General features: G+C 33.4%; 1 protein-coding gene across 4 annotated transcripts in view; it reads right to left on the minus strand.

The window, feature by feature from the left end:
- ADGRV1 (adhesion G protein-coupled receptor V1) overlaps window positions 1-13152 on the minus strand; it is a 258922-nt gene that overhangs the window by 120273 nt on the left and 125497 nt on the right. For all 4 annotated transcript variants that reach the window (XM_087958193.1, XM_087958191.1, XM_087958192.1 and 1 more), the window contains 10 exons: window positions 12398-12546; window positions 9523-9724; window positions 8426-8645; window positions 6637-6876; window positions 6159-6308; window positions 4973-5446; window positions 4156-4299; window positions 3433-3604; window positions 2388-2523; window positions 1203-2050 (listed from right to left, as the gene is read on the minus strand). In XM_087958193.1, coding sequence (XP_087814319.1) covers window positions 1203-2050; window positions 2388-2523; window positions 3433-3604; window positions 4156-4299; window positions 4973-5446; window positions 6159-6308; window positions 6637-6876; window positions 8426-8645; window positions 9523-9724; window positions 12398-12546 — 2735 coding nt within the window. The remainder of the gene's footprint in view (window positions 1-1202; window positions 2051-2387; window positions 2524-3432; window positions 3605-4155; window positions 4300-4972; window positions 5447-6158; window positions 6309-6636; window positions 6877-8425; window positions 8646-9522; window positions 9725-12397; window positions 12547-13152) is intronic.

Here is a 13152-nt window from a genome sequence, read left to right on the forward strand (position 1 = left end):
TGTTATGAATCCCACATATGCCACAAAGATTGTGGAGCTTGCACTGTGATGCTTCTTTTATTATTTTGACATATATATGAGAACCTACAGATGCTGCTGACAGTAACTGATTCATAAAGATTTATCTAAGTCTCTGCTTAATTTCTTACTTTAAAAAATATGATTTTTGATAGAAAGCCTGCATTCTTGATCTTAAAATGCTAGTTAATTCTTGGAAATTACACCCGTCTATTAAACAAAACTAACTGATATCTAGAAAGAGCATCCTGTTCTTACCAGTCCAGGGGTGGGCTTCATCAACCATTTCTCTTTCTGGTTTCTGGGTGGGCATGGCCATGGTGGGTGTGGCCTCATCGGCTTCCTACACCACGGTGGGGGGGAGCATTTTCACCCTCCCCAGAGGCTTTCTTCAAGCCTCCAGGAGTGGAAAAACAGCCTCCCTGGCCTCCACGTGGGCTATGTACTTACCTGGGATCCAAAATGGGCCACGTGGGGACTCCTGGGAGGGGAGGGGTGGGTGGGGCCATCCAGGGGTGGGATTTGCGGGCTCCCCCGAACTGCACAGAATCTTAGCTAGAAGATCACCTAAACCCGTGCGAACCTACAGCAGCCCACCCCTGTACCAGTCCAACAATACATTGATCAAATATAGGTAAACATTAGCCAAGAAGATGCGATGAGATAACTAGATTGTTAATTTTACTTTTATCATTTAATCTGAATTTTAAACCAAAGGAAATGCTTAGTTATCAACTTCAGATCCATGTTCTTTACTGAACTCATCTTTATTTGCCCTTACTTTCTGGTTTGAAAAGCCTAATTTATATTATCCAGTACATGAAACTGATCAGATAAATTTGATCTTTTCAACAGACCATTTATATAAATTCTACATTGTTATCATCATAATCCTTTTCCTTCAATTATTATAATTACATCCATCAAGAAAACATGCTAATGCCACTGTTTCCATTTCAATCTATATTGTCAAAGACAGGAAATTTATCAGGAATTCTCTTCCTCTTAAGTCACAATTACTTAAAAAATGATGGTCCAGATAACTGAGAGAATGTATATGATTTATATTACAAGCTCTAGAATAAACACTTTTTTTATTTAAGAGTTATTATTTTATTTTATAAGGAAACTCTCTTTACTGTCAGTATTTTGCCTATATACTAAAACAACATAAATATGCCTACCTTTGATAATTATTGTGGTAAAACCTTTAAACCCATATTCATCTATACTTTCTGTAATCTGGGCTCCATCTTGAGGTTCAGAAAGAACAACATAAAAAAATTCTTCCCCTTCAGGTTCGTCATCATCAAGAATTGTGACAGATACTTCACTTTCTCGTTCACCATCCAATAATGTGACAGATAGAGCCATTTCTTCAAAGTCCGTCCCTTCGATCGCCCAGGTAAGATTAGAAACCACAGGGCCAATTTCAAAAGGAAATGTTTCTGCCCCACTTTGGGCACTTATTGCACCAAAAGTTTTTATATTTACAGAGATATTTCCCACAAATCCCTGAGTTCTTCTGATATGAATCAGAATAGTGTTGGAAGCAATGTTATTACTGTCTTCTTCAGTGTAAATAATAGTTGGTGCAAGACTTAAAATTCCATAATGGATATCACTGGCCAGTAGGGTAACTGATGCAATGCTAAATTCTGGATTCAGACGTGGATTCCTATCTGGATTAAGGTCCTGAACATCTAAAACATTCACAGCTGTTAAATTCACAAAAAAAAATTCTTCCCCTTCTGAAATGCTGTCATCAGTTACCAAGATTTCCAACACTGTGTTAATGTCAAGGAATCCAAAAACAAGTTCTCCATCATGAGCAGGTTCAAAGTCTTCTAGTGATTTGGCACTTCCTGCAGTGGTCTGATAGAACACCTTTGTAAAGTTGCTTTGATAACCAAAAAGTCTTTGTACATTTAATCTGACTGTTTGCACATCTTCACTCACTAAAATGTTTCTTGAGCTAGGAGCAAACTGAAAGACTCCCATTGGTTCAATCTCAGCAATAATGAAATCTGATCTGAAATAAAAAAATATATATGACATTTGAATGTGGAAAGATAAAGGCAAACAGCTTTAACTCATCTTCAATAGACAGATCCATTTAAGAACATTAGTATATTGGGTTCATCTGAGACTTTGCTCAAACTGAAGAAGCAGTTTTAGAACTTTATGAAGATATCAGTTCATAAGTTGTCATTGTGTATTTTGGTTCCATCATTATTAATATTTCCAGATATGTAATAACTGACCGAAGGAAATAATAAATGTCAATCAATTAATGGGTAAAGTAGGAGGAATCTTTGTTGTATTAGGCTGATTAACCAAATATTCAATTTGAGTAATAGCTTTCTTACCTTAGACAAGCCCCACCAGATGCATTGGTCTGCACAGCAGCCAAATGTACAGCAAACACCTCAAGACTATTTGCATTTGGAATAACTTGGAATAAGATTGTTTTGTTTTGTTCACCATGGGAAAAAATAACTGTGCCTGGAAGGAAAAAGGAAAAGAGATGGATGGAAAGCTCCTGGAATGTTGGAGAGCAATAGTATTAAATCATGAGCCATTGCCAGTCGGGCAACATGCAAGTTTAATAAATTATGGTTCGTCACACAGTCAGATTTTCAGACTGGATTTGGCATTTTTATTCTTTCCAAGCACCTGGGATAGGTGGATGTTGATGTTTGATGGTATTGGAGGTATTGTTGCAGTATGGAAGCTACTTTGAGTAAAGCTGCCTTTTGCAACTGACTGATGGTGAATTTGTCAATGCTAATAGTTTCCAAGTGGTGCTCTAGTTGTTTTGGGATTGCATCCAAGGCACCTATTACTTATTGGTACTATCTCTGCTTTCTTTTGACACATTCATTTTATTTCAGGCCTTGTATTTTGTTACCTTCTATATTAATAAATGTGCTACAGGCACCAAAAAGAAATGATGGAAAAGACCTTTAATACTGATTCATCATGCAGATTTGCTCATTGTTGAGCAGCAAATTAAAAGAGAGGATAAAAGAGTTACACCGTATACATCCCAGAAATCAAAAGTTTTACACAACATCAAGTTATGAGAAGGTACAGTGAAGTATGCTCTGGTTATAACAATTAACTATCTACTTTCCTAAGAAAAAAAGGGGTTAAGAAAAGAGAGTGATAAACCAAATTCAGATAGGGAATAATCAAGGGTTGTTGTTTTACATTTTTTTATTAAAACAAAACAATTGAAGGTACAAAAAAATTCATGGTAAAATCCTTGAATCTTGAGCATATATTCTCTCTCCCTTCCTTCCTTCCTTCCTTCCTTCCTCCCTCCCTCCCTCTCTTTATTACTCTCTCTTTATTATCAAAGTGTTTGAACTGTCCTACTGTCCTCAAGGATAGCAAAATGATGGCACTCACCAGAGGCTGGTATAATACTGCCTTGGTGAAGGTACAGCGGAATAAGCCCCGATGGATATCCAGAATTCCAAGTTACTACAATGGAGCCATATATTCCTTTACGAGTTATAAGAGCTTCAGTTGTTCCTGCTGTAATATTTATAAGTCGCAAGATAATAGAATCAAAGGCAACCTATAAAGAAAATACTGTTTTTGTTATAAATTATGGCAACAGCTTAACCAAACTAAAATTATAGGCATGTGCACTGAATAATTATATATGGAATACTGCTGCTATTGGTAATCGAAATATTTCCAGAAATAGAACAATTGCATTATTTGTGCAATAAATCTATATTTTGAAATTTTAAGTTTCATTTAAAATGTACTAAATATATATGTTTGAATTCACCAGCAAATATATATCAACTATAAAACAAATGACAATCAGAAATGAAATAGAATACATGACCTTTACCAGGAATGACCAGATTTGTATTTTGTATCCTCCCACCACTGCCAAATTGCAAAGAGAGAAATTTGGTGATGAAAAAAAAAAAGCATGAATGTGCTTGCCCCCAAATATATAGTAAGAAATAAAAACCAAAATAAAAAAATCAAGATTTTATAATATGGTACAAATAATTTATTCAGAGCTTTCAACATCTGGCAGCCAATTAAGTCTAATAAATTAAAATATGTTCCACTGGTTGTTAAGTTGTTAGAAACTATAAATCTAGTTACCTGAGAATTGGCAGCTTCTTTGGGAATTGGAAAAGAGACCAACCTGGCTGTCTCTAATATTTTAGGCGCAATATTGGCACTAATATTAACTAATGTTACATTGATCAGTTCCAGGGTCAAATTCATGCCAAGGGAAATAAATACCTGGAAAATTATAATCACAAAACATAGCAATTAAAATTACATTTACAGATTAGCATTCAAATAAGACTTTAAAATACTTTATTCAAACAAGACTTATTTAGACATGTAGTTCTACAAGTTTCCCCCCCAAAGTTAATAGAAAGCAACATTAGTGGAAAATGACCCAGCAAATTAAGGCTATCAAGCTTTAACTTTATCAAAATTATTTATTTAGAATCTGAAAGTATCATGTCATATTTTATTGCACTATATTATTATAAGACATTATTTTGAAATATATAGCCACAGTTTTTGCTTTTGTTATCATTGTGAACATTCAAATATGCAGAATGTCATCTGTTATGATTTTGTTTAAGATTTATTACCTAGACAGACTAAGGAAATGCACCTAGCCACATTCTTTGATATACATAACTGTTAGGGACTATGGATAATAGTTTTGAGATACAGCTTTCAACAGCAAATAGCAGCTTCCCAGGAAACTGGCATGTGCAGGCACATTCACTCACTACTGTGCATTTTTCTTCATGTACCTTAAAAATAGGATTCTTCTGATTTTCTAAATTAAAACCAAGGCTTAATAGAAATGCAACCCATAAAATACTGGTTTTGATTACAAAACACTACAATCATGATTGAAAAGGATATTTCAATGGGTAAAGAAATAACAGACCTGGGTGTATATTGGCACTGTTTTCAATCCATAACTGGACCCTGCTTTAATGTGTAGATTTCCCACTCTGTTGGCTGGTGTGATTATTTTTTCTTCATTGAAAGATGAAATTTGGTACTCTACAATTACATCAGCAAAAGTCCCTGCATGCCGAGAAATATTAATCTGGATATGCCGGCTGAGATCTTTCTCTACTTGTACTGACTGTTTTTCTCCATACAAGCCAAATACTCCATATGGATCATCATTTGCAACCACCATGAATCTAGAAATGCTTTTTCTCAGATCCAAATCAGCTCCTCCTTCCACTGAAGTAAGCTGCACTTCATAATGCTCATCTATTTCAGGAACATCATCAGGCAACAAGGAAATCACAATGTCCGAAGTCCTTTGTAGATCAGGAATCACAACAGAACCTCTCATAGTTATAAAATCATTTGTAGTATCAGAATTACTACTTAATTTCCAGTAAATCTATAACAATTAAATTAAAAGAAACAAAGAAGCTTTGGTCAATATATTCAAGTCCCAATGAAATGAAATTTTGTATAATTTAGATGTTACAAACTTCACAATTTGAAAACAATATTCTCAGAGCAAAGAAGCATACTTTCAGTTCCTCTGAAACCCCCACATCATTATTAATTCTTAAATTTTGTTGTTCATGCAAACATCCCTTTGAGAACATTTTACTACAAAAAATATATTTAAAAACAAAATATTCATGAAGCTCAGAAATCTAACACAGACCATATACGTTTTCTCTATGTCATATGCTTGCATATATTGTATGTGCAATATAGATAGACAGATACCCCCTCTCTATATAGTTGTATCTTTCTGCTTCCTACCACCTATTTATCTACTTATTATATAAAAATATCCCAAATTAATGTATTTTAGTATAACTATTTGGTCCAAATGGGTTGATAAATCCCAAGTCTAGGATTGGAAGTAACTGGCCCCTTTTCCTAGTCCAATACTTTAACCATTACACCACACTGACTCATCTGTCCGTCTATCTGTCTGTCTGTCTGTCTATCTATCTATCTATCTATCTATCTATCTATCTATCTATCTATCTATCATTTACCAACCATTTATCTATTTCTATCTCTCATTGATTTAATTCTACATTCATAATTAACTTATATTGGACAAACTACTAAGTACCAAAGTCAAATACCGTGATATTCCCCATAATGCCTTGAATTCTCTTTATGGAAAGCACAATATTCAGTGGACCTTCAGATGCTGATGGTTCCTCAAAAATCTTTGGAGATAAAGATTCAGGAACAAACTGCACTATCCCATTAGGATCACCAAACTTTAAAATCTAGGTTAAGAAAAAGTAATGGTTATCCTTAGGTTTCCTAATTAATGATACAGAACACAGAACATTCAAGTACTTGTTTTTTTTTTAAATGGTATGCTATAATGTTGCTCATTATTATAAGTTCAAAGACCTTAAGTCTCTTGGACCCCTGTGTTAAAAAAGCTTAAAAATTTTCCAAAATATTTTCTTATATGACAAAAGATATAACCCTCTCATTTATGATATGTTGAAGCATTAATAAAAAGATGCTGTAAAAAAATAATAAATAAAAGAAATAACAGTAAAGCCTTGAAAGAGTACTACTATTATTAATAAGAAAATCATTTACTTTTACTGTTATATTGGCAGCCTTGGGATCTAGTTCTGTTTCTCCCCTCATAACACGCAACCTTATAATGAAGATCTCTTGAACTTCAACTTCTTCATGAGGATAAATTTTCAAGTCAATATGTCGCAAGCCACCTTCTGCTTCCGCAAAATAAAATGATCCATTTACTGGGTCTCTGATGTCACTATTCAGAGGAGGTAAAATTACCTCTGAATTAGGTCCTAAAATGTCCCAATTAATCTGCAGATGACATATATTTTAAGAAAGCATTATTAATAACTTAAAAACACTGCAAAATAAAAAATATATTCTTAGTACATATTAATCAATGTGCAATATGAAGAATATCTTTTGTGGGTATTCCCAGACAAGGTGTGCCCATTTGCTCAATTAATCTGCTAAGTAGTTAACCTGCTTTAAACTGCAGAAATAAACTCATTTTTTAATATTTTAATTAATTAATTAATGTGCCATCTATATTTGCAAAACTGAAACACAATATATGTATATATGTAGAATTTTATGAAAATCTTCCAATCAGCAATTTTTAAAAGAGAAGCAGCAAAATAAAAAATAACGTTCATAAAAGTGAAGAGAATAATTTTCTGGTTAAAATCATGATGTCAGGAGGGAAAGAACAGATTCTCTTTTACAAAGTAAATCATTACAAGCCATAAGGTTATATAAGGCCCTTCCATATAAAAACAAGAATCGTTATCCATCTGGCAATGGGGCATAAAATTAAGAATAACTGATATTTTAAATATGTTAGTACTAAGCATGCCTGAAATCCACAAGCATTTCATTTAAAACTGCATTTCTCTACATTAGACTTCAGGAAAACATTTTCAGGTCAAGAAATTTTGCTGGCCCCTATAAAATTGCTGCATGAGTGGGTGGGCTATATTACAGGTAGAATCAAGACACGTTGACCTATCTAAAGCATGAGTACATAAAAATCTATATTTGTGACTTGGTACTCTTTAGTGAAACTAGCTACATAAATAAAATACAAAGTAATCAAATGAATTCATTGATCATAAACTAGAACGATCAGAATACAATAATTCAACAGTTTATCTACACATACAAAATCAATTAAAATAGTTAATTCCTTCATGCATAAATCTTTTTATAAGATTACTCCAATGTAAGATTACAAATTTCCAACATTTATCAACATTTAAGCAATGTAAGGAAGCAGCATTAAAATAAACATGTGGATTTAGTAAATAAAAAATGTGAGATATAAATAAATATTTAAAAAACTAATAATTTAGAGCTTGGATGGAGAGTGGAATTCAAATTGAAATTACTTCCGTTTCTTTCCTTTCTAAGTACATATAGCACATTATTTCAGTCTATTTATTAGTAACATGCTTCTTTAATGTTTGAGAAATTAAAAATATCACGTTTCTTTACCATGGATAACACATGTGTTATAATAAAATTGAAGGTTAAATTTAAGAATAATTTAACCTCCAATTTTGAGGTCCATTCTGAATCACAAGTTGTAGAGAACCTCCTTGAACCCATATAAAGGTAAGCAAGGATCAGCAGAATCAACTTCTTTCTGTAACTGAACTGGAATTTTTGCCTTAAATCTTATCCAAATCAACAAATGCTGGTTTATAACTATAATTGGGTAATGTTTTAGAAAACAAGTGAAAAGTATAAAATCTTACCAAAATAAAACAAAGTTTTTTTTAAAAAAAAATTAAATAAACACTAATTAATTAATTAAAGGCAGAGAAGTTAAGAGAAGGAAACAAACAGAGAATAGACATACCTGAGACTCTCCTATCAATTCTCCAGTTCTTTCAAGTACCAAGGACAGGGTTAATGAGACATTAGGGTTGGGAAGAATGATTTGGCTTTCATTGAGGAAGCGGACAATCCCATGTGGAGAGTCGCTCTTAGCAATAGTTATTTGGGTCAGGAGGTAAAGTCCCAGAACCGCTCCCCCACTGGCACCTATTAGCTGGATTTCAAACTGCTCAGCATTTTCACTAATCAGAAACCAAAGAATGAAACATACTTTGTCACCAAACATAGTTACATTACCTCATATATCATTGAAATATGAACATATAGTAATTTTACAGCTCATATTCATAAAATTATTTTTATACACGGAGTATTTAAAGTTATACACGAGGACAAAAAGAAGTAATTGATAATAACACCACTAACTCTTGCAGAAAAAATATGTAGAAATTGTTAAACATTTAGAAATTGTTAAACATTTAGAAATTGTAGAAATTGTTAAACAATTGTTAAACATATGTAGAAATTGTTAAACATTAAACATTTTAAATTACATTATTTTTCCTGTCCTGGAAAAATAAGGTAAGTAATGAAGTGCCATACGATTTAAATGTAATTTTCTAATAAAACAACCTAGTTTTATGGACACTCCAATTAACTGTATTTATAGCAATAGCACTTAGACTTATATATTGCTTCATAGTGCTTTATAGTCCCCTCTAAGCAATTTACAGAATCAGCATATTGCCCCAACAATCTGTGTCCTTATTTTACTGATCTCGGAAGAATGAAAGGCTGAGTAACCTTGTGTTGTTCAGAATTGAACTCCTGGAGAGAGCAGTGCTGCATTCTAACCACAGCACCACCACGGCCTTTATACATAATACTGTGTGACCAATGGTGTCTATCAAGTTTTGCTGACTTGGTTATGGATGCCATTGACTGTGAAATGCAATTTTTGAATAATTTTAGGGTAGTTGGACTGTAATTTGTCAGAAATGGTATAGGGTCTCCCACTTGGGTGGGGGGTTGGACGAGATGACCTACAAGGTCCCTTCTGATTATCTCTGATTATCTGATTATCTATTAGTGAATGAAAAGCAAGAAAAAGAGTTTTACCTTTCTTCATCATTTATGATTAAAATGCTGATAAAACTCTGTATTTGGCCATGATGAAAAATGACTGAATTATTTGCAATGCTATAATCAATCCCATCAGGAAGAGCTGAAATATTTCTAGATATGAAATCTGCTGTCACAAAACCATAACTCCCCAACCTTCGAAATACTGGAATCATTATCCAACCAACATCTTCTTCCACTGAAACAAAACAAAACCCAGGATGCATTACAAGGTTTTACTCAGGAGTAAACTTCTAAACTTTAAAGTAAGCTTCTAAGTGCCAGCACGTTTGGTTTTAAAAGAGTGCAAAATCATAGCTGTATAAAAAGCCATGATTATATAAATTGTATATAAATACTCTATTATTTACTTTAAGTTCACAAAATTAGATGTTCAGCTGTGTTAAAAATTTTCTACAGATAGAATAGAATAGAATAGAATAGAATAGAATAGAATAGAATAGAATAGAATAGAATAGAATAGAATAGAATAGAATAGAAGTCTTTATTGGCCAAGTGTGATTGGACACACAAGGAATTTGTTTTTGGTGCATATGCTCTCAGTGTACATAAAAGAAAAGATACATTTGTCAAGAGTCAAGAATCATAAGGTACCATACTTAATGATAGTCATAGGTTACTAATAAGCAATCAAATCATACTAGGAAACAAATAAAACAATATAAATTGTAAAGCTATAAGCAACACAGTTATAGTCATAAGTGGGAAGAGATAGGTACCAGGAAGTATTATTATAATCTAGTAGAGGAATAATAGTAATACAGTCTTAGTAAATAAGTTGACAGTGTTGTGGGAATTAGTTGTTTAGCAGAGTGATGACATTCGGGGAAAAACTGTCCTTGTGTCTAGTTGTTCTAGTTGTTCTGTATTACTATTATTCCTCTACTACTAGATTATAATAATACTTCCTGGTACCTATCTCTTCCCACTTATGACTATAACTGTGTTGCTTATAGCTTTACAATTTATATTGTTTTATTTGTTTCCTAGTATGATTTGATTGCTTACCTATGACTATCATTAAGTATGGTACCTTATGATTCTTGACTCTTGACAAATGTATCTTTTCTGGTGTCATTTTGAGGGTTGAAGTTGAAATAAATTATGTCCAGGATGTGAGGGGTCTGTAAATAATCACTGGGATACAATTATAATTGTGGAAATTATATTTATCCTTGAAAACTGATAACTTCTGCTTGTTTTATATGTGTAGCATATAGGAAGCCAATGTGCTTAAGTATATTCAAAAAATTTCATGTTCTTGTATTGTATATGAAGGCTTCCCCTGCCCCCATATATTACATGGGTATATTTAGGCCTATTACTTCCTTTGCCAGATTCTGTGCTCAGAAGGACTGCCTTATTTGCAGGAAGGTCCATAGTAAAGAAAGACAGAAGTCGTGTGATATACCTATTAGTTCAGAAAATGGAAAATGCAGAAATAACAAAAGCCCAAACTGGCCAGGAAATGTAGAGTCACACAAAACCAGGTTAATATTATTGATTCTGGCTCCCCACCAAGTTTCCCGTGGGAAATTGGCAGGGGACATTGGAAATCCTTCCTTCCTTCCCTCCCTCCTTCCCTCTTTGTTCCTGACTGTCTGCCTGACAATTATCCTTCTATAATGCACTGGTATGAAAAGAAATAAAGCATATAGAATAAAAGTTGGAAATGTGATACAGAACATTTTATTTCACTTGGTAGTCATGTAAACACATTCAACAGTACTAGAAAACATTATTCAAGAACATTTAACAACAAAACTTGAATTTAAACTTAATGTTTCTTTTCTAGTAGAAATCTTTCCAGGACAATAAATAACATATATCACAATTTTATTAAAATATACAGTGATTGCCGAAAGCATAAATTTGGTTCACTTTATAGAAAAGAAACATTTTGCCTACAATAACAGACTAGGTAATCAACTTAGCAGCAATGTAATATGTTTACTAAGGGACAATATTTGATTTAAACAGTAACCAGACACAATTTGAATATTTATTCATATTTGATGTAATCACTTGCCAGGTACAATGGAAAGAAATTGAGAATTTAATAGTTTTTTAGTTAATTTTTTTTAGTAATTTTTTTTTAAATGTTCAAGCACATTTATTTTAGATAATGATAAATAGTGGTCTGCAGTGATTTAGAATTATTTCTCAAGATGATGAATCTGATTTTATATGATCAATAAATCTTAAATACTCAATTATTTAATTGATAAAATAAGGAATATTATATTTTATGAGAATTGTTTTTTCAACAACAAAGTGATTGCAGCCCTACCTCCCAGCCTATGGACAGCTCACCCAGTTACTTCAGAACGCTGCTTCAGAATCTCCTTGCAAACCACTGCTGTATGGAATGGTGATCTTGTGAGGTGATTCAGGGACTCTCCCTAGCCCAGGAGTTATATAAACTTAGGGAACTGAGTTTGCTTGTGTGTAAATTGAAAGTACTTTGCTCTGGAAGGAGCATTCCAAATTGATCAATTGGCTATGTTCACTGGAAGGCCCTCCACTGGAAATTATGAATTCTGCTTATTTAGTGATATTTTGTTTTCCATCCACTATGCCTTTCTCACTTTATTTTTTTCCTTTACAGTTTGTTCCTTTACTTCATACTTTTTTGTTTTATTCAATTTGTGTTCATAGATTCAAATACAAAAAAGAAAATAAAGAAAAGCCAATGTTATTGTTGTTATTGTTTAAAAGCCCACTAAAACAAAAGAAAAGACAGAAAGTGATTATTATATTTTTGCCAGGGGCAGACTGTTTTTCTTCCTGAATTCTGAAATGTCTTAAAATAAAATAAATAAATGAAATAATGCAGTAGGAACTACCATACCTTCAAGACTTGCGTAAGAGGGATCAAATTCAATGATGCCTTCTGCATTGTCACTTTTTGATATAATGATTCTCATTATTGAAGCATTTCCTATCTCAGGTGGCTGGTCAATTTGCAATCCATTTTCTTTTATTGTAAAATCAAATCCACTTACAAAAGTATATGAAGAGAAAAATAATAAATAAATAAGGCAATATACCCATGTCCCTATATGCTCCTATTACATTGTATTAGATAGTCTTCAAGTTATGTTTACTCATTATGATCAGGCAGAAAAAATGAATTTAATGCTCCTTGAAGTTCCAGCCGTTATGTGATCAACATTTAGGCCAGCCCATTTATAACTGCACCCTGCTGCAGCCAGACTCTGCTTGCTCATAGCACTCCCTCACCCACCTGTGGCACCCACCCTAATCTGCAGCACATCTACACTTCATAACAGTCTCCAACCCTGCTACACTCCCAACTACCTACCCACAGCCCCATCTACATGTCCATTCCCTAGCATTCATCTGCAGCACTTCCCTTCTCATATAGTTCTAACCTGCATCTCTAACCTGCCAACCCGCTTGCCTGGAACTCCCATTTCTTCCTACTAATGCACATAGCCGTGGTTACAATGGCAATGGGACTACTGGGATTGGTGTCACTAAGCGATGTGTTCACATGATTTCACATTTTATGACATCACTTAGTGATGGAAATTCTGGTCCCCATTACCATCATAACCTGAGGAGTACCTGTAACTGACTCAG

This window comes from Notechis scutatus, chromosome 2, assembly GCF_049901735.1.
Source record: "Notechis scutatus isolate UNSWTSFEM ecotype Mainland chromosome 2, rNotScu1.2, whole genome shotgun sequence".
In the NCBI taxonomy this organism is placed as follows: Eukaryota; Metazoa; Chordata; class Lepidosauria; order Squamata; family Elapidae; genus Notechis; species Notechis scutatus.